The sequence below is a fragment of the Thalassophryne amazonica genome, chromosome 16, assembly GCF_902500255.1.
Source record: "Thalassophryne amazonica chromosome 16, fThaAma1.1, whole genome shotgun sequence".
Taxonomy (NCBI): Eukaryota; Metazoa; Chordata; class Actinopteri; order Batrachoidiformes; family Batrachoididae; genus Thalassophryne; species Thalassophryne amazonica.
Genome location: NC_047118.1, coordinates 43,938,828 through 43,965,764, shown reverse-complemented (window position 1 = coordinate 43,965,764; position 26,937 = coordinate 43,938,828). Strand labels below are relative to the sequence as shown.

The 26,937-nt window shown below is 39.5% G+C and overlaps 1 protein-coding gene across 1 annotated transcript in view; it reads left to right on the top strand.

Annotated features, from left to right (window-relative positions):
* Positions 1-12,671, top strand: part of slc29a4 (solute carrier family 29 member 4) — an 86,255-nt gene extending 73,584 nt beyond the window's left edge. The window contains exon 11 of the mRNA XM_034190548.1: positions 12,470-12,671. Within this exon, the coding sequence (XP_034046439.1) occupies positions 12,470-12,615 (146 nt within the window). The 3' untranslated portion in view covers positions 12,616-12,671. The remainder of the gene's footprint in view (positions 1-12,469) is intronic.
* The last annotated feature ends 14,266 nt before the right edge of the window (positions 12,672-26,937 follow it).

The following is a 26,937-nucleotide window of genomic DNA, read 5'->3' as shown; positions in this document are numbered from 1 at the left end:
GACCGGGACAGTGTGTACAACAGATATATATCGTGCCTATCACGTCCACATCACAAACTAAATATGTTGTAGCGAATGCATACAATTGGCCACAAATAAAGTGTTTTTATTACATCTGCTTTGCAGCTGATTTGCAGACAATCTGTGAATGCATAACAAACTCGTCACGTAAACCCAAAGTACTGTATGTGGCAGAAAGCGACATACCTGCCAGTCAGTGTTGGTCCGGCTGTGTAGATCCACAAAGATGTAATAACTGCTGCAATCCAGGACTTTTATTTAACACCAACAAAAGGAAGAGTTGCTGTTTAGCCACAACTCATGCTGAAGTCTGTTTTGTGTGACACTCTCAAAAAAAAAAAAAAAAAAAAAAAACACCGTCCCACACCCCGAGCGGCTTACCCCCTCCTGCTCCCCAAACTCATGAACAGTTAACCCTCGCATGACAAGAACATTAACTCTGTGATCAACTTGTAAAGTCCAGCAAATGCTCCAGAGGCTGTATTGTTGGTGTGAATAGTGATGCCGAAAGGCCCGAGTGCGCTTATTTTATGGCCGCAGTGCAGATGCCGTGCACGTGCAACACGTGCGCGATGCATTCATAATACACACGTAATACTGCCGTGATAATCTCAATGTGTCGGATCAGTTTCCTCACTACATGCGTTATATAACCGTGACTGTTCATCATATATTCACTATATATTATTAATATATCCGTAATTCGTAATGGGACATTTGTCATTTTTGGCCATTTTTGTTGCAGACGACAAATGAACGCCCGTACTTTGTATACTCAATTCATGCGCAATTAATCCTCTCCCCAGTGGGACAGGGCACTTAGATCTAGCCATCACTGTGAAAATTGTTCACAATATGTTCTTTTCTTTGGACATCATGGAATGTGTTACTGTAGAAATTACATGTGAAAAATCCAAAAACATAATTATAAGTTGCATCTATAGAGTTCCCGGATCTAACATAAATATTTTTGTGGAGAAATTGACAGAATTGTACAACTCAGTTAAAAATAATAAGCTTTTGTTATACAAATAGCTGAATTTTTAGACTCTGCGTTTTGTATGGGATTGTATCCAGTGATAACACATCCAACCAGGATTACTATAATATCATCGACACTTATATTAACAAATGTCATTGTTGGGAATTTAACGAGTGGGTTGCTTATTAGTGACATTAGTGATCGCTTGCCAGTCTTTGTTGCTTCTAATTCCTTAGTTGATAAAATTGAACATCCTGAAATCACAAATTTCAAAAAGAAAATAACAGAGGAATCTATGGCAAATCTTAGAACGGATTTAATGCACCAAAACTGGCGTGGTACTTATACCGAGGGTATTGATCAATCATACAAATCATTTATCGCCATTATTTGTAATTTATACAATAAACATTGTCCAGTGATGTTAAAACTTGGTAATGACCGAAATTCCACTAAACCCTGGATCACAAAGGGATTGCTGAATGCATGTAAGAAGAAAATTTTTGTGCAAGCAATTCTTAAATTTCAGAACATTTGAGGCTGAGAGTAAATACAAGACATATAAAAACAAGCTTACCAATATTATGCAATCTTGCAAAAGGCAGTACTACAGTGATTTATTGGAAAAAATAAAATAAACATTAAAGGTACCTGGAAGCTATTAAACCAAATCATCAAAAATAAAAGCGTTGTCAAAGACTATCCAACATATTTTTACACAAATACTGAAACAATTGTTAAGGAAAGGAAGCCGCAGTAGATCATTTTAATAATAGAACCTGCTGTTTGTCCTTCCTAACTGATATCACTTTATAATCATAAAACTAACTGGTCTTGCAGCCAAATAAAAATCAGACTGTACTGTTCACTACACCCTGCTTATGCGTCTGATCTCAGTGTAAAAACATGTCACCCTTGCTGTCCACAGATCCTGGCAGCGCTGCCGTATGACTGGTCCGGAGGCCGTCTACTCTTCTTCTCTTGTCTCAGGGTCATCTTCATCCCTCTATTTGTCATGTGTGTTTACCCGGCCAATGCACCCACCCTGTCCCACCCCGCCTGGCCGTGTCTCTTCTCCCTCCTCATGGGAGTCACCAACGGCTACTTTGGGTCGGTGCCAATGATACAGGCGGCTGGCAAAGTGCCGCCCGAACAGAGGGAGCTGGCAGGTGAGAAAAGAAAACACCTTAATAATGAGAAAGAAAAAAAAAAAAAACAACAGATATCTTTAATTCATTGAAAGCTTGACTAAGCTTGATAAGATAATTATAGTGGGCGATTTTAACATCCACACAGATGCTGAGAATGACAGCCTCAACACTGCATTTAATCTATTATTAGACTCAATTGGCTTTGCTCAAAATGTAAATGAGTCCACCCACCACTTTAATCATATCTTAGATCTTGTTCTGACTTATGGTATGGAAATTGAAGACTTAACAGTATTCCCTGAAAACTCCCTTCTGTCTGATCATTTCTTAATAACATTTACGTTTACTCTGATGGACTACCCAGCAGTGGGAAAATACTCACATACTAGTTTTACATCCTCATTGAGCACAACTCTGGATGCTGTAGCTCCTCTGAAAAAGAGAGCCTTAAATCAGAAGTGCCTGACTCCGTGGTATAACTCACAAACTCGCAGCTTAAAGCAGATAACCCGTAAGTTGGAGAGGAAATGGCGTCTCACTAATTTAGAAGATCTTCACTTAGCCTGGAAAAAGAGTTTGTTGCTCTATAAAAAAGCCCTCCGTAAAGCTAGGACATCTTACTACTCATCACTAATTGAAAAAAAAAGAACAACCCCAGGTTTCTTTTCAGCACTGTAGCCAGGCTGACAAAGAGTCAGAGCTCTATTGAGCCGAGTATTTCTTTAACTTTAACTAGTAATGACTTCATGACTTTCTTTGTTAATAAAATTTTAACTATTAGAGAAAAAATTACTCATAACCATCCCTAAGACATATCATTATCTTTGGCTGCTTTCAGTAATGCTGGTATTTGGTTAGACTCTTTCTCTCCGATTGTTCTGTCTGAGTTATTTTCATTAGTCACATCCTCCAAACCATCAACATGTCTATTAGACCCCATTCCTACCAGGCTGCTCAAGGGAGCCCTACCATTAATTAATGCTTCGATCTTAAATATGATCAATCTGTCTTTATTAGTTGGCTATGTACCACAGGCTTTTAAGGTGGCAGCAATTAAACCATTACTTAAAAAGCCATCACTTGACCCAGCTATCTTAGCTAATTATAGGCCAATCTCCAACCTTCCTTTTCTCTCAAAAATTCTTGAAAGGGTAGTTGTAAAACAGCTAACTGATCATCTGCAGAGGAATGGTCTATTTGAAGAGTTTCAGTCAGGTTTCAGAATTCATCATAGTACAGAAACAGCATTAGTGAAGGTTACAAATGATCTTCTTATGGCCTCAGACAGTGGACTCATCTCTGTGCTTGTCCTGTTAGACCTCAGTGCCGCTTTTGATACTGTTGACCATAAAATTGTATTACAGAGACTAGAGCATGCCATAGGTATTAAAGGCACTGCGCTGCGGTGGTTTGAATCATATTTATCTAATAGATTACAATTTGTTCATGTAAATGGGGAGTCTTCTTCACAGACTAAGGTTAATTATGGAGTTCCACAAGGTTCTGTGCTAGGACCAATTTTATTCACTTTATACATGCTTCCCTTAGGCAGTATTATTAGAAAACATTGCTTAAATTTTCATTGTTACGCAGATAATACCCAGCTTTATCTATCCATGAAGCCAGAGGACACACACCAATTAGTTAAACTGCAGGAATGTCTTACAGACATAAAGACATGGATGACCTCTAATTTCCTGCTTTTAAATTCAGATAAAACTGAAGTTATTGTACTTGGCCCCACAAATCTTAGAAACATGGTGTCTAACCAGATCCTTACTCTGGATGGCATTACCCTGACCTCTAGCAATACTGTGAGAAATCTTGGAATCATTTTTGTTCAGGATATGTCCTTCAATGCGCATATTAAGCAAATATGTAGGACTGCTTTTTTACATTTGCGCAATATCTCTAAAATTAGAAAGGTCTTGTCTCAGAGTGATGCTGAAAAACTAATTCATGCATTTATTTCCTCTAGGCTGGACTATTGTAATTCATTATTATCAGGTTGTCCTAAAAGTTCCCTGAAAAGCCTTCAGTTAATTCAGAATGCTGCAGCTAGAGTACTGACGGGGACTAGAAGGAGAGAGCATACGAGGTCTGTGAGAAAAGTATCCAACCTTTTTATTTTATGCAAAAAATATATGGATTTGATTCATATGTTTTTACGTCAGCCAAGCTTGAACCTTCGTGCGCATGCGTGAGTTTTTCCATGCCTGTCGGTTGCGTCATTCGCCTGTGGGCAGGCTTTGAGTGAGCACTGGTCCACCCCTCTCGTCGTTGTTTCATTGCGAGGAAATGGCGGAATGATTTGGGCTTTTTTTCCATCAGAATTTTTTCAGAAACTGTTAGAGACAGGCAGCTGGAAACCATTCGAAAAATTTATCTGGCTTTCGGTGAAAATTTTAAGGGCTTCACAGAGAATAAGGAGTGTTACTACAGCTTTAAGGATGGCCCACAATGGCACATGGCTCGCCGCGCTCCGAGCCGCCATCGAGAGGCAGAAACCGCCACATTATTTCTAAACGGATCGCTGTGTGGAGCCGGGACTGTCGTGTGCAATTTCTCTGGTTATCACAAGAGCTGGACATCAGCCATTTTCCGGCAGATTTCACTTTTAACAAGAGATTTTGTCATGGAAAGCCGTGCGGAGGCTTCGCGCGTCACGACCGATTCGTTGATGAAGCGAGACAAAGGAACACCTCCGTTTCGGAGTGTTAAAGGACAACTTGGGACATGCCTATCTTGGCTTTCAGTGCTTACCAGTCGAGTGAGTATAAGAGAAATTGTGGAGAGCTGGGCATGTCCCAACTTGTGGCAGGTAAAGTTGAAACCTATTGTTATTTATTTATTGATGAAATATTGGTCTGATTATGACAAAAACACTAAGCTGACCATGAAAACATGATGGATATCAGATGAAAGAAGATGTCCAATTTTGGCTTGAGTTTGCCAGATGTCATGTGGGAAACTGGAGCCTCTATGTTTGGGGACTGAGTGTGGGTCCTCACAACAGTTTGTTTTGGTGTGGGCATTAAATATTATGCAAAATTTATTTCCTCAGTAATCGTGGATTAACTTGGACCTAACATCATGAAGTTACCTATAGCTCCTAATGAGTTAACACCATTGGCATTAAAAATTAAATCATGACCATTTTCTTAAACACAAATACTACAGCACAAATGTCTTAGATGATCCTCAAGGAGGACTAACTGCACAACAAGACACATTATTATAGATATTTGTCATAAAATGCTTAAAACGACAGACACTGTCCTCCACAATAGCTAGCAGCTGTAGCCAGCGGCCTCCACGCAACTGAGGCTCTGACTCTGTGTGAAGTGACACCACATGAGCTGTCACTCAAACTGGACACACCCCTAATTATGCATAACGTTATGGCTCAGGAATTATTTGAAAAAAAAAAAACCTTGCCAGGCTGTGTGTGAATCCAGGTAGATGCTAACTAGCTAAGGTTCCACTGAGGGCTGCATTAGTGTGGTTGCTATCGCTATCCAGATGATGAACTACTGCTATGTGATGCACAAGCTATAGCGTTAATTTTGTCACCTGTTTTTTAGTTTAGTCTTAGTGTTTTGTCAAATGTCCTTTTTAGTTTTTGTGATATTTAGTCATTCACATACCATTTTTATTTAGTCATGTTTTAGTCGACTAAAAGTCAACTAATTTTAGCCAGGTTTTAGTCAAAAGAGAACCAAATGTATTTTAGTCTCGTTTCAGTCAAGACATTTTTTTAATAAAAACACATCTGATTATTTCTGATTACCATTTCAGTCAATATAGTATGTCACACATCCAAAATAACAAATGTTATCATTACCTGACAAAATACACTTGTTGAATTATTGAAGGCTTGTGGTGTTTATCCCCCAAATTTTAAATCTACAAGGCTTCCCGTCAGTTACGACAGAGCCACAACTTGACCCAATTTAATTTAAATATGATGCGCACTTCATATTTCATTATTTTATAATATTTCATGTCATTTGTTATATATTAGTCATAAATAATGTTAAAAACTCATTGATATTGGATGGATATAGTGTTTGCTGCTGTGTTCAAAAATCTACACTCAGTTTCTTTAATCTGAGCCTCAGAGAGCTGATCAGACACTTTAACAGTCAGAGTGCACATGTAAGCTTTTTTTTTCAATAAATGTCATTCACATCGGATGGATTTACTCTGCAGCACGTTTATCATTTATTTAATTTATTTATTTGAATAGTCTTGTGAAGTGTAATGCATCTCATATGATATACTTCTACACTATATTTTTCCATGCAGTCGCCCACAAAGCTTGATCATTTGCCATAAAGAAGTAATTATTGGTGTAAGAAATTCATGTGAGTAATCAAATGTACGAGGTCTATTAGAAAAGTATCCGACCTTATTATTTTTTTCAAAAACCATATGGATTTGAATCACGTGTGATTACATCAGACATGCTTGAACCCTCGTGGGCATGCAAGAGTTTTTTCACGCCTGTCGGTTACGTCATTCGCCTGTGGGCAGTCTTTGAGTGAGGAGTGGCCCACCCTCTCGTCGATTTTTTCATTGTTTAGGAATGGCTCAGAGACTGCTGCTTTGTTTGATAAAAAGTTTTTCAAAACTGTAAGGCACAACTGAGTGGACACCATTCGATAAATTCAGCTGGTTTTCGGTAAAAATTTTAACGGCTGATGAGAGATTTTGGTCTGGTAGTGTCGCCATAAGGACGGCCCACGGCGCCTGACGGCGATCTGCGCTTTGAGGCGGCAGCGTCTCGCCGTTTCAAGTTGAAAACTTCCACATTTCAGGCTCTGTTGACCCAGTAAGTCGTCAGAGAACAGAGAACTTTCAGAAGAAGTCGGAATGAGGAGTTTATTCGGACATTCCATTGTTAACGGACATTTTGTAATGAAAGAACGTGTGGGCAGAGTTGCATGTCGGGCCGGACCCGACCGCGGGGGGTCGCGACAGGAAAAACACCTCCGTTGGAAACCTTAACGGGCAAGTTGGAACATGCCCAAGCTGTTAAACAATTTCTCAGTTACTCACTTGTTGAAAGCCATCAAAAGCCGCCTGAATTTTACAAATGGTTTTCAACACGGAGGTGTTTTTCCTGTCGCAGCGCACACAGATTCGCCGAGTCATCACGGAAACAACTCGGCGAATTTGCGCGCACGTCTTTCATTAAAAAATGTCCTTAAACAGTGGAATGTCCACATAAAGTCCTCATGCCGGCCTCTTCTGAATCTTCTCTGTTCTCTCACGACGTCCTGGGTGAATTAAGCCTTAAATTAGGATGTTTTCAGGTCGAAACAGGTCGACGACGGCGCCTGGAAGCGCTGCAGGACGTCCCGCTCTGTGGGAAGTCCTTACAGCGACAGAAACACCCCATAATCTCTCATCAGCCGTTAAACTTTTCACCAAAAACCAGCTTAATTTCTCGAATAGTGTCCACTCGGATATTCCTCACAGGTCCAGAAAAATTTTGATAAAGCAACGCGCGCCGTCTGGAGCAGCGTGTGAAACAAAGGAATTCAGCCGAGAGGGCGGGGCCACATCTCACTCAAGGCCTGCCCACAGGGAAATGACGTCACCGACACGCGTGAAAAAACTAACGCATGCGCACGAGGGTTCAAGCATGATTGGTGGAATTGCACGTCATTCAAAGCCATATAGTTAAAAAAAATAAATAAAAGGGTCAGTTTATTGTCTAATAGACCTCGTATATGCTAGGATTGGACAGGTTCACTGGTTACTACAGCCGACCGCGAAGTCGCACACTCGCTTCGATGACTCGCCAAAAATGACACATCATGAAATTATCATAGTGTGAAGATCATTTTATTCAATTGCCTGCTCTGGGTTATGCATATCATGTTTCAATCAATCAATCAATTTTTTTATATAGCGCCAAATCACAACAAACAGTTGCCCCAAGGCGCTTTATATTGTAAGGCAAGGCCATACAATAATTATGTAAAACCCCAACGGTCAAAACAACCCCCTGTGAGCAAGCACTTGGCTACAGTGGGAAGGAAAAACTCCCTTTTAACAGGAAGAAACCTCCAGCAGAACCAGGCTCAGGGAGGGGCAGTCTTCTGCTGGGACTGGTTGGGGCTGAGGAAGAGAACCAGGAAAAAGACATGCTGTGGAGGGGAGCAGAGATCGATCACTAATGATTAAATGCAGAGTGGTGCATACAGAGCAAAAGGAGAAAGAAACAGTGCATCATGGGAACCCCCCAGCAGTCTACGTCTATAGCAGCATAACTAAGGGATGGTTTAGGGTCACCTGATCCAGCCCTAACTATAAGCTTTAGCAAAAAGGAAAGTTTTAAGCCTAATCTTAAAAGTAGAGAGGGTGTCTGTCTCCCTGATCTGAATTGGGAGCTGGTTCCACAGGAGAGGAGCCTGAAAGCTGAAGGCTCTGCCTCCCATTCTACTCTTACAAACCCTAGGAACTACAAGTAAGCCTGCAGTCTGAGAGCGAAGCGCTCTATTGGGGTGATATGGTACTACGAGGTCCCTAAGATAAGATGGGACCTGATTATTCAAAACCTTATAAGTAAGAAGAAGAATTTTAAATTCTATTCTAGAATTAACAGGAAGCCAAAGAAGAGAGGCCAATATGGGTGAGATATGCTCTCTCCTTCTAGTCCCCGTCAGTACTCTTTTTCAGCATCACTCTGAGACAAGACCTTTCTGATTTTAGAGATATTGCGTAAATGCAAAAAAGCAGTCCTACATATTTGTTTAATATGCGCTTTGAATGACATATCCTGATCAAAAATGACTCCAAGATTTCTCACAGTATTACTAGAGGTCAGGGTAATGCCATCCAGAGTAAGGATCTGGTTAGACACCATGTTTCTAAGATTTGTGGGGCCAAGTACAATAACTTCAGTTTTATCTGAGTTTAAAAGCAGGAAATTAGAGGTCATCCATGTCTTTATGTCTGTAAGACAATCCTGCAGTTTAGCTAATTGGTGTGTGTCCTCTGGCTTCATGGATAGATAAAGCTGGGTATCATCTGCGTAACAATGAAAATTTAAGCAATACCGTCTAATAATACTGCCTAAGGGAAGCATGTATAAAGTGAATAAAATTGGTCCTAGCACAGAACCTTGTGGAACTCCATAATTAACCTTAGTCTGTGAAGAAGATTCCCCATTTACATGAACAAATTGTAATCTATTAGACAAATATGATTCAAACCACCACAGCGCAGTGCCTTTAATACCTATGGCATGCTCTAATCTCTGTAATAAAATTTTATGGTCAACAGTATCAAAAGCAGCACTGAGGTCTAACAGAACAAGCACAGAGATGAGTCCACTGTCCGAGGCCATAAGAAGATCATTTGTAACCTTCACTAATGCTGTTTCTGTACTATGATGAATTCTAAAACCTGACTGAAACTCTTCAAATAGACCATTCCTCTGCAGATGATCAGTTAGCTGTTTTACAACTACCCTTTCAAGAAGTTTTGAGAGAAAAGGAAGGTTGGAGATTGGCCTATAATTAGCTAAGATAGCTGGGTCAAGTGATGGCTTTTTAAGTAATGGTTTAATTACTGCCACCTTAAAAGCCTGTGGTACATAGCCAACTAACAAAGACAGATTGATCATATTTAAGATCGAAGCATTAAATAATGGTAGGGCTTCCTTGAGCAGCCTGGTAGGAATGGGGTCTAATAAACATGTTGATGGTTTGGATGAAGTAACTAATGAAAATAACTCAGACAGAACAATCGGAGAGAAAGAGTCTAACCAAATACTGGCATCACTGAAAGCAGCCAAAGATAACGATACGTCTTTGGGATGGTTATGAGTAATTTTTTCTCTAATAGTTAAAATTTTGTTAGCAAAGAAAGTCATGAAGTCATTACTAGTTAAAGTTAATGGAATACTCAGCTCAATAGAGCTCTGACTCTTTGTCAGCCTGGCTACAGTGCTGAAAAGAAACCTGGGGTTGTTCTTATTTTCTTCAATTAGTGATGAGTAGAAAGATGTCCTAGCTTTACGGAGGCCTTTTTTATAGAGCAACAGACTCTTTTTCCAGGCTAAGTGAAGATCTTCTAAATTAGTGAGACGCCATTTCCTCTCCAACTTACGGGTTATCTGCTTTAAGCTACGAGTTTGTGAGTTATACCACGGAGTCAGACACTTCTGATTTAAAGCTCTCTTTTTCAGAGGAGCTACAGCATCCAAAGTTGTCTTCAATGAGGATGTAAAACTATTGACGAGATACTCTATCTCCCTTACAGAGTTTAGGTAGCTACTCTGCACTGTGTTGGTATATGGCATTAGAGAACATAAAGAAGGAATCATATCCTTAAACCTAGTTACAGCGCTTTCTGAAAGACTTCTAGTGTAATGAAACTTATTCCCCACTGCTGGGTAGTCCATCAGAGTAAATGTAAATGTTATTAAGAAATGATCAGACAGAAGGGAGTTTTCAGGGAATACTGTTAAGTCTTCTATTTCCATACCATAAGTCAGAACAAGATCTAAGATATGATTAAAGTGGTGGGTGGACTCATTTACTTTTTGAGCAAAGCCAATAGAGTCTAATAATAGATTAAATGCAGTGTTGAGGCTGTCATTCTCAGCATCTGTGTGGATGTTAAAATCGCCCACTATAATTATCTTATCTGAGCTAAGCACTAAGTCAGACAAAAGGTCTGAAAATTCACAGAGAAACTCACAGTAACGACCAGGTGGACGATAGATAATAACAAATAAAACTGGTTTTTGGGACTTCCAATTTGGATGGACAAGACTAAGAGACAAGCTTTCAAATGAATTAAAGCTCTGTCTGGGTTTTTGATTAATTAATAAGCTGGAATGGAAGATTGCTGCTAATCCTCCGCCCCGGCCCGTGCTACGAGCATTCTGACAGTTAGTGTGACTCGGGGGTGTTGACTCATTTAAACTAACATATTCATTCTGCTGTAACCAGGTTTCTGTTAGGCAGAATAAATCAATATGTTGATCAATTATTATATCATTTACCAACAGGGACTTAGAAGAGAGCGACCTAATGTTTAATAGACCACATTTAACTGTTTTAGTCTGTGGTGCAGTTGAAGGTGCTATATTATTTTTTCTTTTTGAATTTTTATGCTTAAATAGATTTTTGCTGGTTATTGGTGGTCTGGGAGCAGACACCGTCTCTACGGGGATGGGGTAATGAGGGGATGGCAGGGGGAGAGAAGCTGCAGAGAGGTGTATAAGACCACAACTCTGCTTCCTGGTCCCAACCCTGGATAGTCACAGTTTGGAGGATTTAAGAAAATTGGCCAGATTTCTAGAAATGAGAGCTGCTCCATCCAAAGTGGGATGGATGCCGTCTCTCCTAACAAGACCAGGTTTTCCCCAGAAGCTTTGCCAATTATCTATGAAGCCCACCTCATTTTTTTTTTTATCATGTTTGCACTCATTTTTGAGCAGAAATTGGCAAAACGTACAAGTGGGTATCAGACGAGATTAAAAAAAGATGACTTGGGAGTGGGCGAGTTGGTAGAATGGTGAGTTGACCTGGAACCTTTTGGAACACTGACGTAATGTTGTCATCATCTCATTTTTTATATTTCATCTCATCTGACAAAAATAACACTAACACAAGCCAGACAGATTGTATGCAGACAGACAGGCAGCACATCCATCAATCCTCTTGAGACAAATCAGGGAACACTTGCATTCTCCCTCAACTTCCTTCAGGAATTCATATTGTAATATGTTAGACTTCAGACTTCAGACAACTTTATTGATCCATAAAATGGCAATTACGTTTATACTCCAATTACGTCAGACAAGATACAACAATTAATCCACAATTATTACTTGTTTACTGTAATAATGGCACACATCAAAATTTAAAGATAGCACATATACATTTGACATTGTTTACGTGCTCTAAACTTGAAGCAGTCCAGGCAAAGTGGGTGAAGGCCGCAGCAAGAGGGATCCACACCGCCAGCTTGGGGGTTGAAGGCTGCAGCAGTAAAAACCGTGCTGCCTTCAAGGTGGCAGGGAGGAAGCCAGGGTGAGGGGAGCGGAGACACACGGGGGGAGGGGGGTAATAGGGATGGAGGGAGGGAGACATGCGTTGTGTGCAGATGAGTTAAATTTCTGTCAATTTCTGTCCATGTGTGTGTAAAGTCTGACAGTTTCTGTCCGTGTGTGTGTTATAGCTTCATAACAATGGAATAATCTACTGCAGGCTGCTGTTTGTGAATTTTATGTGATCTAATGATGGTTCTTTAAATTTCTCTGAATGAAAACATCTTCTTCTGTCTCTAGGTAACACGATGACGGTCTCCTATATGACGGGTTTGATGTTGGGTTCCATTGTGGCGTATGCAGCTTACAGCTTCACTGCTCCGGGATCAGGAAGGCGCTTCCCCACGCCATACATGCACATGACTGCCAACACCACAGGGTACTGAATGTAAAACACACACACACACACACACACACACACACACACACACACACACACACACACACACACACACACACACACACACACACACACACACACACACACACACACACACACACACACACACACACACACACACACACACACACACACCAGCCACATACAGAAGCATGGTAAGCAGCTGAGAGACCCACTGAGGTGGAGAAGACACCTGTACAACCTCATGCTCATCTCCTGATCTGGCTCATGTGGGAGTGGAAGCACAAACACACGTGAAAACTGTAGCTTACTGATGGACTGAATGATGGGACATAGTGAAACTGCAGCAGACTTCTTCTCCCTCTCCATCTGTTAACCTTTCCGATGTCGGGGTTTTACTCTGATGAACTTTCCCCCGGAGGCCCGGCTGCAGCTCTCTGAGTGTTTCACGGTGTAATTGTTGTGTGCCAACAGATGGGATGACATTTGTGCAGTGGAAAGTCAATATATCTTCTGCTTAATCTGCACGCTGCTGCTGCTGCTGCAGAGAATGAACGGTTTTTCAAGTATACCTCGTGCTGCGTACTGTTTTGCAGTTCAGCCACTTACCCAAGGGAATCCTTTATAGCCCAGGGTCTTTTTTTGTTTGTTTGTTTTTGAAACACATTTAGTTTCACTGTCTGTCATCATGGATAATCTCATGTCTAATACCATAGTATTTTTTGTGCTGGTGATTTTAGACAGTTGCTCTCTTTAATAATAACTGTCCTCTCATTATTTGTGTGAAATCAAAGAGGTTTAAAAATGACAAATTTTGATTTGATAAGCGTAAGAAGATTGCACTTTCAGGCTCACGTTAACTGCATAGTGACTGGCTCCTTGTGTAGAACACCTCATCAAAGAAAATTATTAAAAACTCTTCATTTAACAACATTATTCTCATATCCATAGGTGTAGGAAGGGGGGTGCAGGGGGGAAATGCCCTCCCAATTTTTAAAACTATAATTTTTGCCTAAATACAAGCAACAACAATAATAATACTTTTTTTTTGATAAACCAAACCAGAATTGCCCCAACGTTAATTTTTTATTTATTTATTTATTTTTCATTTATATAGCGCCAAATCACAGCAAAGCTGCCTCAAGGTGCTTCACCCAAGTAAGGTCTAACCTTACCAATCCCTAGAGCAAACACACAGGTGACAGTGGTAAGGAAAAACTCCCTCTGATGATTTTGAGGAAGAAATCTCAAGCAGTCCAGACTCAAAGGGGTGACCATCTGCTTAGGTCATAACAATAATACAGAGGAACATCAAATTTTTGAGAATTATTAAGTCCATCAAATTCTGACATCCTTCCATGTGAGCATTTGTTCCTTATATGCGTGCTAATATTTGAAAAGCAGCTAAATGACTATAATTACAAACGAGTAACATCAGAAATCTATTAAGGTCATTAATAAGCATAGGTATTCTGCACCTTCTCTAGGTTAGCACTATGGTGACATTTTTGGACATGCCAAATTTTTTATCTGAAAAGAACAAAGTGCTTGGAATATTAATTTTCCAGGTGATGTTGTGATAACAGTGATGTTCAGGGGGTTGCCGTGAAAACTTGTTTACGTGTTAACCTCATCCACTTCTGTGTCCCTCTGAAGGGGGTTGGGGTTTGTACAGTAAATCTAACAGGGTTGCACAGTGTTGGAAAAAACTGACAGTGATTTTTTTCATGCAATTTAAATTGCGAGATGGAAAAATACAGGAATTTTCACCAGATAACTTACGTAGCTCTGTTTGGATAGAATGAATCGTTGTAGAATGATCATGCCGTTTTGATAGGGGAATGCATCTGCAAAGTACGGAGCCCCAGAGTGACAATAGGGAGAAATAAATTAAGGCCTTTTACTAAATCATATGCATTAATGCAAATGTTTAGATTAATTATTTCCTATGTTTTAATCAATTTTCCACCACATTTTCATTAACTTGTGCACAAGAGACACATTTTCATTCCCACATTTTGAGTTAAATTATTAATTCTGGCAACTCATCTGGCCCAGTCATTCATTCCTATTTTTCTCCTTCAGTGTCGCCCTGCTTGTGTGACAACTAGGTCACTATGATAATGTAATTCTCAGCCAATCATTGCCTGGTGTTCAGGTTCAGAGCAACATGGGTCCTTCACACAAATGATTAATGTCAGTGGATCCAGACCCTCTTTTTTAGAAAGTGGAGTTACAAAAGAGGGACCGAACAAGAGAACCTGCATGTTGCTCTCTGGTAACAACCTCTATGACTGTTTTTCAGTTCAGGGGCCGCATCCTTCGAAGGTTGCAATGGTCGACTACATGTGTCATAGTGATGCAACTAGGCTGTCTGAATTTGAAGGCTCCTTGGATTGTCCCAAGACTCACTGCATGAATCACAGTTCCCCTCACAATGGTTGGTAAATTTAAAAAACTAAAGGACAATTTTGGGCTCCTTATGTACACTCAGACAGAGGTGATGATAATCACATTGTTGTAATAATCAAGAGAAAAATGGTCTGTGGGCAAGTCAGTGTCATTTCAGAATGGTTAGCTTGGCCCCACCGTGCTTGGATGGCCTCTTTTAGAATGCAGCCTTCGAAGGATGTAACCCCTGATTTGAGACACAGCCCTTGTATACAAGAACGTTTAAATCTGAGTAAATGATGTTATATTGGACTTCTCTTGTAGATTGTCGTGGAAGATGGTAACCATGCGAGGGTGTGTTTTTGTTAATAGCAGAGACGAATGTAAAGAACATATTACAGGATAAAAGATTTAAATACACAGTGAAAGTAGCTGAAGGCAACTAAGAGCTTTTATTGGCATTCATTTAATAAAGCATCTCGACTGCATATGTTCCTGGAAATGAGAGAATATATTTTTGTAATTTTGTTTAGTGGAACTGATTTGGAGGGAAGTGGTTTTCTTGATTTGTTTCTTTTTGTCAACACTCCGGCTCCTCCACTCATCCTGTCGGATGTGAACTGTTGTTCAGTAATAAGAGGATAATGCTGCATGGCAACGGACTTATTATGCGTGATGAAGACATCACGCCTCGGTGTAAGTGCACCACATTATCTAGGTGACGGCTCAAATGGATCCTGCTGTCAGCCCTGTTTGAGGAACTGCGGGGTGCGATTTGGGAGCTAACCTCATTACTGTCTGTGTGTCCCACTGTGCTGCCTGAGGCACCTCAGTCAGCTGGTGGGTTTGAATGTGTTCTCAGGTTATTTTTGGTCAGCCACCTTATTGTTGGACATGATAAGTCTCTTTGTCTCTGTGCGGTTATTACCACAGTGTTGTTTTCAAAGAAGTGTTCTTTAGTTTCTAGTTGGCAGTGATAAACACAAAACAAAAAGAAACAGTAAGGTATGTCACAGAAATGAATAAGTGTAACATTTTGCAGTTGGCTCAGTAACCTGCCAGTGTGGTCACTAGATTTAAGCTGCATAATGGAGAATGGGAACCTGGGAATGGGCAATTTTAAAGGGGTCAAATTATACAAACATTTCATAAAGGATAATGCAGGTCAATGAGAGTGTTTCACACAGGGCCGTAGATGTTTGTCCCAGAAGAGGAGATCTGGATTTCTGTGATTTATGTCAAAAGAATCTAAAAGGAGTCACTACAGGCCTGTCTTTTGCTGCTAGCAGCAAAGATTCTACATACAAAAGTCAGACAATTAATGAGGTTAATCAACACGAACACCACTCATGAATAATTAACCTTAATTAATGCTTAATTGTTAGTTGATGCTTATTACTGCATTAGCATGAACATCATAAATACATGATTACTAAACATCCGAGTTAAGGCTAAATTAACTGTTACTTTATGATGATTACTATATTAACTAACATGAACACTATTACTAAACACCTCATTTAACACTTAACTGTTACTTAATGCTTATTACTGCATTAGCGTGAACATCATGAATATGATTACTAAACACCAGAGTTAAGGCTAAATTAACTGTTACTTTATGCTGATTACTATATTAACTGACATCGACACAATTACTAAACAATCATTTAACACTTATTAACTGTTACTTAATGCTTATTATAGCATTAACTAACAGGGATACCCTTAATAAATGACTACTAAACACAGTTAATGCTTAATTAAATGTTACTTACTGCTCATTACAGCATTAACTAACAGGGATACCATTAATAAATGATAACTAAACACAGATAATGCTTAATTAACAGTTACATAATGCTATTTACTGCACTAACTAATAAGAACACCATTAATAAATGACTACTAAACACAGTTAATGCTAATTAACAGTTACATACTGCTAATTATTACATTAACTAATATGAACACCGTTAATAATTGATTACTAAACACAGTTAAAGCTTAATTAACAGTCAGTTAATGCTATTAATTACACTAATATGAACAACATTAATAAATGATAACTAAACACAGTTAATGCTTAATTAATAGTTACATAATGGTAATTACTGCATTAACTAACATGAACACAGTAAATGATTACTAAACACTTTGTTAACACTTAATTAACTGTTACTGTTACTTAACACTTAATGCTGTATTATCTAATGTGAACATGATTAATACATAATAAACATGATTAATGCTTGATTAACAGCTAATGCAGTAATAAACATTAACTACACTCAATTAAAAAATGATCACAAAACACCCTAGTTACAGCTTAATTAATTGTTAGTTAATGCTTGTTACTGCATTAACTAACACGATACATTAATGAACGATTACTAAACATTGCAGTTAGTGCATAATTAATTGTTAATTCATACTTAATATTGTATTAGTTAACATGAGAACATGGCTACTGAACACGTCAGTTAATGCTTATTTATTTAACTGTTGGTTAATTTTTATTGCCGCATTAACTAATGTTAATTAATGTAATTGTATTGTAAAGTGTTATCCTTTTACTTGGGGGGACACGCTGCACATAGCATTACTGACTTCACCAAAAGTACAGGCAACCAAAGCAAAGGAAATGTAAATGAGGGAGACCTGTGAAAGTCTTAAGTACCAGGAAAATAAATATGTTTTTTAAGATGCTGTATTTGTAAAGTAGCTAGACAGGAGAGGAAATTACTATTAAAAAAAACTGGTGATTGAAGGTTATTCAGCACTCTGTAGCAAATTTGACAGCTTTGTAAACAGTCTGGCATGTTTGAAGCTCGTTATGTTTTTGCTGTTTGTTTTTTTCTCATTATTTTTCTCCGTGTCTAATATTTGTCAGGATGTCATGTGATTTGTGTGTTTCTGCCTCTTTTTAAATCAGCATTCTACTGTGATAATATTGATTTTCGTCAGTGTTGACAACCAATTTACATCAGAATACTGACTGCACACTGTGAAATATTAGCATGGTGTAACACCTATAAAAAGATTACGTATATATGTAGTATGCAATGTCGTGTGTACACCCTTTGCAACTTCACTTAAATGTGAAATGATTCAAACTTGTATCACCTCTCAGTAATCACATTTTGTCTGCAACCCCATTTCCAAAGAAGTTGGGATGTTGTGTAAAATGTAAATAATTCAAAATTATCAAATATTTGCACAAAAACAAAGTTTATCAGTTTGAACACTAAATAGCTTGTCTTTGTGGTGTATTCAATTGAATATAGGTTGAAGAGGATTTGCAAATCATTGTATTCTGTTTTTATTTACATTTTACACAACGTCTCAACTTATTGGAATTGGGGTTGTAAGTTATAAAGTAGAATTTCTTCTCTTATGAAGAACCAAAAACAAATACATTACATTAAAACCCCTTAACGCCTGAATTTATATAGCTGTACATAAAAAATGTTTTGTGTGTGTTTTTGCCTTTAAGTAGATGGTAAATAATGTTGAGATTATTAATTTCACTGTTGCACAAAAAATAAATAGAAATTTGGTATTTTGGTAATAATTTATGTTATAATGTTATAATAATAATAATGGTATGTTGCAAATTTGCGACAACAGGCATACTGGTCAATTTGGTATGTTGCATATTTGAGTCAAATATTGTAGCATATATGAGACAATAGGTGTTAAGGGGTTAAAAAAAACAGGCCCCATAGTAGGAACTCTGCAGCAAATATCACATTCTTACATTTAAGTGATACTGCTCAGAGGCAGACTCACGTTTGCTGTATGCTACATAAAATGTAATATATATATTGTACACTCATATCTATTATAAGAAAATATTTTGCAGAGATCATATATAATGAGTGAAAATCAGCAGTTGAATTCAGAGTAGTTGATGATTTTCTTTTACTTTTAATAAAAGTCAAAAATTTTAAAAAAGAGCGGGGATCAGGCTAAATTTGCGCAAGCTTGGTGTAGTTGGTACTCCGCATTACGCAACTCTATGGTAGATCGATGTGAAAGGGCCCCTCCCCACTCCAGTGTCCAACAAATTTGGTACACAAATGTTAGCTGGGTTCTGGAATTGCCCAGGAATGATCAAATAGGTCTATCAGTGGGGTCAGTGTTATGGGGTCAGTGGTCAAAATGTAAGTATTTCACAATGATTTGCACAAAGAGGTGTATAGAGGTGGGCTTTGGATTTACACAGGCAAGGTCAAATTTTCCACATCTGTCACTTCAAAGGTCAAAATTTAAGTGACCCTGCCCCCAATTTGGCAAACGTTTAGAGGTGGGTTCTGGAATTAACAAGTAACATCAAATTTGCCAAAGGTCAATCATTGGGACCAAGACCAAGTCACCCTGTGTGTTTGTTGATCCTCGGTGCATTTGCTGATTTGTACCAAATCTGATATGTCAATGATGGTTGACCCTGAAGTTGCCCTTAGTGAATTCATTTTGTCAAAGGACAATTAATTTAATTTTCAACTTGATTTGTGCCACACACACACACACACACACACACACACACACACACACACACACACACACACACACACACACACACACACACACACACACACACACACACACACACACACACACACACACACACACACACACAGGTGGATTCCAGAACTGCCCTGGCAAGGTCAGCCAGAGGTCAGTCACCAAGGTCACTGGGTTACTGGCTTCATGCCCACGGGTACTATTACCTAGGTTATTATAATATGTACATAATTCAACCAACAATGGAAACAAAATGTCTAAAAAATTCAGCTCTCCAATCAGTGATACAGAACACGTGTTGTTTCAATCACACCACAGGCACCAACAAAATCTGTTGTAATTTATTGCCTTCCTCCAAAATGTTGTATGAATCTGTGCCAAAATTCTAAAATAATCACTAAAAGATATGTTTATTGTAAATATCCTACCTGATTTCTGTTAAAATGGAATTTAAGTCAAAATGTGCCAACGATTGTATACATCATCAGCTGTTAATAAACAAGACTTTTTTGCATCTCTACTGCCTCCGTGTTTGTGTGAAGCTGACGGCACTGCTACTCCTGTTGCTATTTCTGCGTTTGCATGGAAAGAGAACAGATTCCAGAAACCCCCCCCCCCCCATCACTACTTCTGGTTTACAACCCCAATTCCAATGAAGTTGGGACGTTGTGTAAAATGTAAATAAAAACAGAATACAATGATTTGCAAATCCTCTTCAACCTATATTCAATTGAATACACCACAAAGACAAGATATTTAATGTTCAAACTTTAAAATAAATAAACTTTGGTGTTTTTGTGCAAATATTTGCTCATTTTGAAATGGATGCCTGCAACACATTTCAAAAAAGCTGGGACAGTGGTATGTTTACCACTGTGTTACATCACCTTTCCTTCAAACAACACTCAATAAGTGTTTGGGAACTGAGGACACTAATTGTTGATGTTTTGTAGGTGGAATTCTTTCCCATTCTTGCTTGATGTATGACTTCAGTTGTTCGACAGTCCGGGGTCTCCATTGTCGTATTTTGTGCTTCATAATGCACCACATTTTCAATGGGCGACAGGTCTGGACTGCAGACAGGCCAGTCTAGTACCTGCACTCTTTTACTACAAAGCCACGCTGTTGTAACACGTGCAGAATGTGGCTTGGCATTGTCTTGCTGAAATAAGCAGGGACGTCCCTGAAAAAGACGTTGCTTGGATGGCAGCATGTTTTGCTCCAAAACCAGGATGTCCCTTTCAGCATTGATGGTGCCATCACAGATGTGTAAGTTGTCCATGCCATGGGCACTAACACACCCCCATACCATCACAGATGCTGGCTTTTAAAATTAGCGCTGGAAACAATCTGGATGGTCTTTTTCCTCTTTTGTCTGGAGGACACGATGTCGATGATTTCCAAAAACAATTTGAAATGTGTACTCATCAGACCACAGCACACTGTTCCACTTTGCGTCTGTCCATTTCAAATGAGCTCAGGCCCAGAGAAGGCGGCTGCGTTTCTGGATATTGTTGATGTATGGCTTTCGCTTCGCATTGTAGAGTTTTAACTTGCACTTGTAGATGTACCGATGAACTGTGTTAACTGACAATGGTTTTCTGAAGTGTTCCTGAGCCCATGTGGTAAGATCCTTTACACAATGATGTCAGTTTTTAATGCAGTGCCGCGTGAAGGATCGAAGGTCACGGGCATTCAATGTTGGTTTTTGGCCTTGTCACTTACGTGTAGAAGGTTCTCCAGATTCTCTCAATCTTCTGTTTATATTATGGACTGTAGATGATGGAATCCCTAAATTCCTTACAATTGAACGCTGAGAAACATTGTTCTTAAACTGCTGGACTATTTTTCACGTAGTTGTTCAAAGTGTTGATACTTGCCCCATCTTTGCTTGTGAATGGCTGAAACTTTTGGGGATGCTCCTTTTATACCCAATCATGACACTCACAGTTAGTGTCGTCAGTTCCCAAACGCTTATTGAGTGTTGTTAGAAGGAAAGGTGATGTAACACAGTGGTAAACATACCACTGTCCCAGCTATTTTGAAACGTGTTGCAGGCATCCATTTCAAAATGAGCAAATATTTGCACAAAAACAACAAAGTTTATCAGTTTGAACATTAAATATCTTGTCTTTGTGGTGTATTCAATTGAATATAGGTTGAAGATGATTTGCAAATCATTGTGTTCTGTTTTTATTTACATTTCACACAACGTCCCAACTTCACTGGTATTGGGGTTGTATATCTGAGCATCTCAGCTCATCATAACAGGATGCAACCTCATTCAAATGGAATCTTTCCTGTGTCACCAGCTGTGAGTCAAACAACTCGCCGCCACAAAGCCTCAAATGTCAGAAAATCTCTTCTTCTTTGACTTTACTCAGACAGCAGGATGTCGTGGCCCAAGAAGCCAACAGAGTGGAAATGCAACTGTTAGAAAAAGCCTCTGCTCTGCTGGAGTGTTGCTGTAGGACACTGAAACTAACCTTCTGCGGGGAATCAATTAAAAGGGCACGCAGTAAATGCATAGCTCTGCCAAAGCTGAACAATACAGGATAACACTTGGATTTTGAATCATCACATTTGCAAACCCCATTTCCCGCAATACAGCAAGGTGATTACCATCACTTCTGTCTGAAGGAAGAGTATTTATTCACTGCAACATATCTGGATTCTTATCTAGATGTGCACACAATTTTAGTTTCTGATTCATGTCATAGGATAAATATATATAACATTAATCCAGATCAAAATGTCAAAAAATATCTAGTCAAATTCTTTATGAGACAAAAATGCACAGATGCTGCATTGACTGTAGTCTTGAAATATGAAATACAAAATTTGCACATTCCTGAACCTTCCAGCAGCTGACAGTGTTCAGCAGGTGGCAGACAGGTCTGCTGTGTTTTACATAGAAAAACATCATTATCTGCTCTTTTAATGCCAAATTCAAAATCATGGAGTAATGCTGAGACTCAAAAGAACACGAACAAGGAATCCATAAATAATTCAACTGTGATCCTATTTCAGTTGCTTGCATTTTATTATGAGGGGGAAAGGCCAAATCAAGTGGAATGCTGTGAAACAGTTTTCTGACATAATGAGGCTCCCTTCAGCACAGCACATGATGCCTCCATTTAACACAGATTCTGGAACAATGTTCTGAAACACTGAAGGTTTTGAAACATTCCGAAATGCTGTTTGGATTTTGCCATCACTAATTTGCAGGAACAAGACAAAAAATTTGGTATCATCCCCAGCCATGTGTTTGCACCTTCTTCAACTGCAGGTTTATTTGTTTTGTCCTACATTAGTCCATGTACTGAGCATATCAACTGTCCCTGTGATTGAGCGCCATAGTCTCATTTGAGGGTGGGCGATAAAGCGGTTAAATGAAAGAATATATAACACAAAAATTGCACTTCTGGGGACAGCCCATTATCATTATTCACATTAAATCTCACTAAAATGTACAGACACAACCTCTCTCATTTGCTTTGTCTTCCCTTCTCCATTGGGAACCGGAACAAAACTGCACTTTTCGTGACTGTTTTGGTGATTGCAGTCAAAACCAAAACATTACACCATCTTTCTGTGTGTAGTGATGTTGTGTTTGTGTTGTGGACTGGCAGGCTGTCCCCAGAAGTGGTCAAATCCCATGATATCACACAGGGGTTCAAACGAGACTGCACTGCCCCATTGCTAGCTTAATTTGTTAGCTGAAGCTCGTGTGAAGGCTGGCACATTACATACCCAATGTACAACAAGTGGTAGAAAAACCTACATATAATTTAAGACGTGTGCTCCTGAGGCATTTGCAAGGTACAAACAGGCCCAAAGGGCGGCAGTCTCTGTTGTGGGGGAGGCAAAGCAGCGGGTGTGGGAGGAGTTTGGAGTAACCATGGAAAAGGACTTTCGGTCGGCACCAAGGTGCTTCTGGCAGACCGTGAGACACCTCAGGAGGGGAAAATGGGGAACCATCCAAGCTGTCTACAGTAAGGATGGGACTCTGTTGATGTCAACTGAATGGTAAATGGACTGCATTTATATAGCACTTTTCGATCTGCATCAGACACTCAAAGCGCTTTACAATAATGCCTCACATTCATCCTGATGTCAGGGTGCTGCCATACAAGGCGCTCACTACACACCGGGAGCAACTAGGGGATTAAGGAACTTGCCCAAGGGCCCGTAGTGATTTTCCGGTCAGGCTGGGATTTGAGCAAAGGATCCTCTGGTCTCAAGGCCAACACTTAACCACTAGACCATTACCTCCCCTAACTGAGGAGGTAATCCGGCACTGGAAGGAACATTTTGAGGAACTCCTGCATCAGACAGGAGCGTCCTCTATAGCAGAGGCAGAGCTGGAAGCTGATGGAGGATTTTCATCATTTTCCCTGGTGGAAGTCACTGAGGTAGCCAAACAACTCCACAGTAGCAAGGCCCCGGGGGTTGATAAGATTCGTCCAGAAATGCTGAAGGTTCTGGGTGTGGAGGGACTGTCTTGGATGAGACATCTCTTCAACATTGCGTTGAGGTCTGGGACAGTGCCTAAGGAGTGTCAAACTGGTGTGTTGGTCCCCATATTTAAAAAGGGGGACCAGAGAGTGTGTGCCAATTACAGGGGCATCACACAACTCAGCCTACCTGGTAAAATCTACTCCAGTGTGCTAGAAAGGAGGGTTCAGCCGATAGTTGAATCTCTGATTGAAGAAGAACAATGCGGGTTCCGTCCTGGTCGTGGAAGAACTGACCAGCTCTTCACTCTTACAAGGATCCTGGAGTGGGCCAGGGAGTATGCCCACCCAGTCTACAAGTGTTTTGTAGACATCTGAGAAGGCGTATGACTAGGTACCTCTGAAGATACTGTGGGAGGTGCTGCGGGAGTATGGAGTGAGGAGGTCTCTTCTCAGGGCCATCCTAGCTCTGTAAACACAAAGTAAGAGCTGTGTTTGGATTCTCGTCAGTTCTGGTGGGGATTGGCCTCTGCCAGGACTGTGACACACACACACACACACACACACACACACACACACACACACACACACACACACACACACACACACACACACACACACACACACACACACACACACACACACACACACACACACACACACACACACACACACACACACACACATTATTCCTTAACAGCATACAGCAGTTCCACTGTGAGGCAGGGGTCTTGGAAAATAAAGTAGTTTTGATTTATGGTTTTGATTTATAAATCAAATTATTCTGGATATAATAACTACATTAATGACAATTCTATCATTTGTACAAAGTTAAAATATAACACATATCTTTTAATTTTAAATAATGCACTAATTTTGAAGTTTTGTAACAAACACACACAGATGCCAAAGGGATTATGGGTAAAATGAGCTTCCGCTAACACTGATTGGTTGACTCATTCATTTTATGTAAAAACAAATACGTTAATGTGACATGTGTGTTGGTTTACATATAAATGTGCTTTTGTAAAATATGGCATTTTTTCATATGTAAATAAAAAAGCCATTTGCAATAGCCAAAAGTCAAGTTGTGATTAGACAACTGTCTGATATAACAGGGGTCAAAATGCATAGAACACTGCCATCTACTGGCGCCCAGATGCTCAGACCCTAGGATTACGGAATATCTCAATACTTAGGGCAAACACTGCATGAACACTACTGGCCAGTAGATGGCAGTAGAGACCATGAAAACTTGCCAAAACAAATATTCCAAATATATAATCCATGTTTGCTATGTTTAATCTGCATGGAATTTAATAAACACAAACCAATTTTCAGACATCTTATATATTACTCTGGAACAAAGATGACAAACAGTGTTGTAAAGGACAATAATTAGGACATTATAGAATAAACAGGAAGTGATTGCAGCTCACAGTGATTCCAACTGAAAATAATGGAGAAGCAACCTGAGCTTCTACTCACATTTTTACATAAACACAATAACAACATCCATAAACCCAGAGAATATATTCACTAGAGTTTTAGGCACAATATACAAAAAATTTAATGCTGTTGTCTGTGTGGAGCCTGATCAGAGCATCTCAAATGCATTTCTCCTATCGTGAACTTTTACCCAGAATGCACTGTGCGCACAATATGTCCACACTAAAACCTTTCAAATTAGTGCAATACTTTAAAACTAAAACATATAGCTGATATTTTCACTTTATAAAACTTCAGACGTGATGTTAGTTTAAACTTGTCCGGAATTAGTTTGGTTAAAATTTTAACCATAAGTTAAAACGGTATGCCTCTGGTTGACTTGGGTGATATTGCCAGCGGGTTAGTAGGGTGTTAAGAGAAAAGATTTTTTTTAGCTCTCATTTTGGTCTCTTCTGTGACCAGCTCTCTAATTGCAGAGGATAGAGTGGTTTCTTCTGAAACCAGCTGTTCTCTGTCTGTGAAGGATAGAACTGTACATCTATTACAAAATATTTAACAGGTACACTTTAAAATCTTTGACTTTAAAAATGTTTATTAACTATTAAAGCTTTATTCACTAAGCTTGCCATAATATGTTAGTGGTCTAAAAATTATTGGACCAAAATTTATCGGAAGATAATTGATTCGATGATGGTTTTCAAAGTTATCTGAAAAGCTAATCTCATAATGAAAACATTAGCTTCGATAATTAGTGGATTAGCGGAACTGTGCCCACCACTGTCTGAGAGTCCTTCATGTGCCTTTTGGCAAACTCCAGGTGGGCTGCCACGTGCCTTTTACTAAGGAGTGGCTTCTGTCTAGCCTGTCTAGATCTGTCTAGTTGTCCTTCTGGAAGGTTCTGGAAGTTCTGTCTAGTCCTTCTGGAAGGTTCTCCTCTCTCCACAGAGGAATGCTGGAGCTCTCTGACAGAGTGACCATTGGGTTCTTGGTCAACTCCCTGACTAATTCCCTTCTCCTTTGATTGCTCTGTTTAGATGAGCGACCAGCTCTAGGAAGAATCCTGGTTTGTCCAAACTTCGTCCATTTATGGATGATGGATGCCACTGTGCTCATTGGGACCTTCAAAACAACTGTAATATTTCAGTACCCTTCCCCATATCTGCCTCGGAGGTCTACAGACAATTCCTTTGACTTCATGCTTGGTATGTGCTTTGACGTGCACTGTCAACTGTGGGACCTTATATGTAGACAGGTGTGTGTCTTTCCAAATCATGTCCAATCAACTGAATTTACCCCAGGTGGACTCCAATTAAGCTGTAGAAACATCTCAAGGATGATCAGTGGAAACAGGATGCACCTGAGCTCAATTTTGAGCCTCATGGCAAAGGCTATAAATACTTGCATGAGGTTTCTTTGTTGTTTTAAAATTAATACATTTGCAAAAATCTCATAAAAACTTTTTTTCACATTGTCATTATGGGGTATTGTGTGTAGACGTTTGAGAGGGAAAAGTGAATTTCATC